The sequence below is a fragment of the Myotis lucifugus genome, unplaced genomic scaffold (assembly GCF_000147115.1).
Source record: "Myotis lucifugus unplaced genomic scaffold, Myoluc2.0 scaffold_287, whole genome shotgun sequence".
NCBI classification, from domain to species: Eukaryota; Metazoa; Chordata; class Mammalia; order Chiroptera; family Vespertilionidae; genus Myotis; species Myotis lucifugus.
In genome coordinates, this window is record NW_005871335.1 from 1,188,537 (window position 1) to 1,194,080 (window position 5,544).

A 5,544-nucleotide genomic window follows, 5' to 3' on the forward strand; every position below is an offset into this window, starting at 1 on the left:
GGACCCCCTCTCGGGGCCCTTTCTCACGAAGGGGGTTCATGGTTAAGACTCTTAGAAGAACAGGGATTAGAGTGTCGTCCCCAATATGCCAAGGTTGCAGGTTTGATCCCCGGTCAGGGCACATGCAAGAATCAACCAATGAGTGCATGAATAAGTGGAACAGCAAATCGACGTTTCTCTCTCGCTCTTTCCCTTCTTCTATCACCCCCTCTCTCCCATCCCTTCTCTCTAAAATCAATCAATAAATTAAAAAAATAGCTGCAGCTGGAAAGGGGAACACAAATGACCTCTGGCCTCTCTTTGCCAAAAACAACAAAGCAGGAGCGTGTAAGCAGTGGCCCCGTCTGGGATGGCTGCTCACAGAAGTGCTTTGTCCTTTCTCTCTCCCCAACTGCAGACTCCACTGCTTCTGTTTCTGGGGTCAGGTGCCACCATTTTATTTATTTATTTATTGATTGATTGATTGATCTCACCCTTTAAGGCAGCGGTTCTCAACCTGTGGGTCGAGACCCCTTTGGCGGTCGAATGACCCTTTCACAGGGGTCGCCTAAGACCATCCTGCATATCAGATATTTACATTATGATTCATAACAGTAGCAACATTACAGTTAGGAAGTAGCAACGAAAATAATGTTATGGTTGGGTCACAACATGAGGAACTATTTAAAGGGCCAGAAGGTTGAGAACCACTGCTTTAAGGTCACTGATAATCCAACGTTGACGTTCCGGCTTGTGATTGGTCCAGACTGCTGGCTGTTTGTTGTCCTTGGGGTCACTCTCAAAATGGGACACATCCCCGTGTCTCCTCTGTGCACCGACCTCCCAGGCCTCCACGAAGGAAATGATTGCAAAAATGGTTATTTGTTTGAAGTGAGGATAATAGAAAACACCCGGCCACTCCCAGGAGTTCAGGCAGACAACTAGGTCGTTGGTTAACAACCAGTCAATAATAATCAGTAGTTGGCTATTGACTTGCTATCTTGAATTTCCTGCCTTTTCCCCTTTAAGCAGGTTAAGCCTGTAGACCTGCTCCAAGGTGAGCAAAGCCAGAATCCCCCAATCAGAAGGAGCACATAACGTATGGGAGGCCGGAAGCAATGCAAACCCGCTCGAATATTCTTTGCTCCATCTCACATTGATCTGAGGTTGTTTGTGTGTGCGTGTGTGCTTTTTAAAGGAAGCCAGAAATCCAACGAAGCAGGTGGAATTGCAACTTAATCTATAGATTTTAAAAAATTGATGAAACTGTTAAACTGGGACAAAGCCGAGCATCTGATAGTTTCCAAACTCACTGAATAGGCATGTCGTTTGGCTCCTGGCTCTGATGGGAGCGCCCGAGGACACTATGCTCTTCTGCCTCCGACCCTCTGGGCACCAGCAGGATATCTTCCAGCCTGAAGCAGTGAGGAGTGACTTTGTCTCAGGAGAGGGATGCCTGTGCCCTGGCAGCATCTGGAGAAATGATTGCACAAGGATTCTGCCTGAACAGCAAGCTCTCTTTTGCCACCCAGGGCTGGAAGGAGCAGCCCCCCTGCAGCCTAAAGGCCCCTCCCCACCTCCTTTCCCATCTGGACAACCTCTGAGGACTTATGAGGAGCGAGGCCAAATGCAAAGGTGACCCCTACAGGGACAAGCAGTCTGTGTGATGGGTGAAGAGCTGAGGCACAGAGAGGGTCCTGGAGTGCTGGTGTGTGGGAGGGAGGCCACGCTGGGCCTGTGTGCAGCCCAAGGTGGAGAGCAGAAAGCGTGAAGGCCTCCTCTATGGTTTTTGTGTCTGGGCGCGTTCTCCGCCTTCCCTCTTCACGCCACGGTCCAGGCGAGTCATTCAGACCCTGGGCTATGACCCGTCTGTGAGTGGGTCCTGAAGTCATTTACAAGGTCACGATCAGTAGTTGTTAAAGATTAGTAAGTGTTGCTGCACAAAACTTGACAGAACCTGTGGTCTTTGGCCTGGGAGGTCTGGCCCTTTCCTAGGTGCGTGGGGAGAGAGACCTGAGGGTGGGAGGAGGCAGACACCGTGGAGCCACTTCCACAAGACCAGCTTTAATATGACCGTGACGGGAAGCACGAATAAATAAACGCCAGAGAAAATGGGAAAACCAAACCGAACTCAGAACAGCAAACCCAAAGATCAGAAAACAAAACCAAACGGACTTCTGACAGACAGTAAACCCCCCAAAGACAGAATCGGACTGTACAAGCCATGTCACAGGGAGGGCAGAACGCGTGGGAGCCACGGACACGGGCCGGAGTCACCAGGCCACAGGCCTCCGTCACAGGCGCTGGGGTTGGAGGGGCTCGGCCGGTCCCCCGGCGGGGGGTGGGGGTGGGTTGGCTGGGGCGGGAAGGGGACTGTGGGCAGGTTAAGGACCTTCACGAACCACACAAGGACCGGACGTAGCCGACAGTTCTGCGGTTTCCCTCGATTGTGCAGCTGCGATTCCAGCTGTGGCCTCGCGGTGACTGGGGGCCGGAACCCGGTCCCACCGCGGCGGAACCGTGCAGCGGAGCGTCTCGTACACAGACAGACGTGGAGGTGGCGCCGTGAGAAGTCTGAGCATGCAGGTGCTTTCTACATCTGGCAGTGAGATGTGATGGCAGGTTGGTCCTTGGACTGTTCCAGAATGTGTCTCATGTCTCCTAAGAGGGACGCACGGCGGGGACCGAGGACGGGCCGCGTCCACGTGGCCGCAGCGAGGTTTTGGCAGAGAGTTTGCTATGTGTGCATAGGGGGCTCTTGCTGCTTTCCGTCATCGGGGGCCATCCCGCCTGAGCCTGCTGTCCCCTGTCCCGGGTCTTGGGCCTCAGGGTCTGCTTGGGGGTGCCGGGCGCTCCGAGGGCTGTCAGCAGGCGATCTCCTCCAAGGTCCCCAGGGCCGTCTGCAGGGGCACAGTCACAGTGTGGCTGATGGTTTCAGAGTGGTTTGGCATCGTCTCACAGGTGCTCTGGAGGGAGGGGAAGGTGGTGTTTATTTATTTATTTATTTATTTATTTAAATCAATATTTTTATTGATTTCACAGAGAGAGGGAGAAGGAGAGAGAGATAGAAACATCAATGATGAGAGGGAATCATTGATTGGCTGCCTCCTGCACGCCTCACACTGGGGATCGAGCCCACAACTGAGCCATGTGCCCTGACCGGGAATCGGACCATGACCTCCTGAGCCATACCAGCCGGACAAAGGTGGTGTTTATACTCAAAACTTCATCAGGTGCCACTGGCAGCCTTGGGGACCACGCTCCTCACTTGTGGGCTCCCCGGGGCACTGCTGCTTCTGCCCCAGACACACCATGCACTGGTTTGGCATCTGTGGCATGAAGGGGCCTCCCTGCCTTCAGAACCCTCGCCACTGCCCCCCCTGGGTGCCCCCGGCGCGGGGAGAGGACTCTCTGGTGATGGGGTGTGGCCTTCCCTCCTAGAAGTCCCCTGATGTGCCACCTGAAGCTACATCTGAGTGACGTCTGCCTGTGGGCTGGATAGCCCATCCCACCCTTGGCCTCGGGGGCCTCCTTGGGGCCTAGCTGGGTGAGGAGGTGCAGCCTGGGGCTAGGCCTGGGGCAGGGGGTGCCGTTCGATCGCTGAGGCCAAGCTGTAAGGGCGGAGGCCTCGAAGGCCAGAACCGGAGCTGGTCACAGCTGCCCAAAGGACCTTCAGGGTTAGACTGCACACCGGGAACAGTCATCCTGGGTCCCTGGGCAGGGTGTGGCCGAGAGACCGAGGATCTTCCAGGAGACCCCCAGGCTGTCCCACGCTGCTCTGGGTGGGAAGCAGTGAGGGCTGGGAGCAGAGACTGGCCAGGAGGCCGTGCTAAGAAATTGGAGAGACTCGATGAGGACGATACTGCAGGAGGGGGAAGGATAGAGGGGGAACCTATGACTAAGACATTTCAGAGGCAGAAGGAAAGTGGGGGAACCTGAACTTGCTGAGCACTTACTATAAATTAGGCATGCTGCCCGGCCAGTGTGGCTCAGTGGTTGAGCATCGACCTATGAACCCGGAGGTCAAGGTTCGATTCCCAGTCAAGGCACATGCCTGGGTTGTGGCAGCTGGATCCTCAGTAGGGGGCGTGCAGGAGGCAGTGGATCAATGGTCCTCTCTCATCACTGACGTTTCTCTCTCTCCCTCCCCCTTCCTCTCTGAAATCAATAAAAGTATATTAAAAACCCCACTAGGCATGCTGATTGTTTCATAGGCTGGTCTCCCTCATCTGAATGACACCCCTCCACCCCGCCCCAACCTGCTTCCACCCCAGGTCCCTGCGAAGAGGCAGATGCTCAGGGAGATAGGGACCTGTCCCCAGGCACACAGCTCAGAAGCAGGGACCTGGGACCCAGCCAGGCCAGCTCCGTCCGGAGCCTGGGTCCCTTCCACTCCGCCCCTCCTGCTCTGGCCCCGTATCTGGTTTCACGTCCCCTGTATAGACCAGAGGAGCCAATTGGCCTCCAACCCACAAGCCGCCCTTACCACGTTCTCTTCGGGGCTCCCTTCATCCTCTTCTTTGCCCAGCAGGTCTAATAGTTTCTCTTTGATCAGCTGCAAGAGAGGCCGGAAGGGAGTGGTCAGGCTGGGGGAAGGGGCAAAGGCAGAGGCCTCCCTGCCCTGGGTTCCGTGGGGGAGCCACCCTGGCAGCAGCTGCCTGGGCTGCAGGACCCCCGCCGGGCAGGAGCCTCCGCCCCATCCCTGGGCTGTGGCCAGACAAATGGTGGCAGGACCCCGGCCGGGCAGGAGCCTCTGCCCCATCCCTGGGCTGCCAAGGGATTCTGGTGCCGGGGCCAGAGCTTGGAGAGGTCACAGAGGGCCCTGTCGCAGTGCGGACCGCTTTCTCCTGTGGATGGACAGTGTGGAGAAGTGACACGTGCTGGAGTGCTGGCTCCCCATCTGCCCTCAGGAGCAGCCTGGGCCCCTTTCTGAGCCCGGGTCTGGGGGACAAGATTGCTAATTACTTTCTAGGCCCGTCTCCCCGACAGTTGATAAGTTCAGGGCATACTCGAGTCCGTAACATTTTATTCTTAGCAGCAGAGGGTAGTTATCAAATATGTTACCCAGTGTGATTCAATTTCCCTAACTTTGTACAGCTTCTCACAAAATCAAGAAACAAAGCGGAATAAAATCTGGCCATGGGGCGTGGTTTTGGCGTGTGGAACAAGGTTTCCCTGCTGAAAGGCAGGGCGGGACGCCGGGAACGCTGGCCACAGGTCCCTCCCGCCCCACAGTGGCTCCCAGAGAGCAACCTTTGGCCACGGCCAGGCCTCTCTGGGGCAGACTCTGCTCGCAAGCACTGTTTGCTGGGCCCAGACCCGGTGCTCCCGGGGTCTGCGAGGGCCTGGGCATGCCCAAGGGGTCCTGGAGCCCTGCAGCCAGCTGGTCTGGGGAGATGGGTGGGAAGGCTGAGGAGCACCAGGAGCTCCCAATCCTGAAGCCGCTGCCCGCTGTTTGGGAAGCTCTCAGCTGCTCTGTCCCTGCTGCCCCCGAGGGAGACATCTCCACAGACCATCAGCAGCCAGAGGCAGTGGGTGTGGCCTTGCTCTTCTCAGGACCGAGGA

The 5,544-nt window shown here is 56.4% G+C and overlaps 1 protein-coding gene across 1 annotated transcript in view; it reads right to left on the reverse strand.

Annotated features, from left to right (window-relative positions):
- Positions 1-2,225: 2,225 nt before the first annotated feature.
- The window catches only part of ASIC2 (acid sensing ion channel subunit 2), a 203,976-nt gene continuing 200,657 nt past the window's right edge, over positions 2,226-5,544 (reverse strand). The window contains 2 exon segments of the mRNA XM_006099877.3: positions 2,226-2,945; positions 4,466-4,595. Coding sequence (XP_006099939.3) covers positions 2,844-2,945; positions 4,466-4,595 — 232 coding nt within the window. The 3' untranslated portion in view covers positions 2,226-2,843.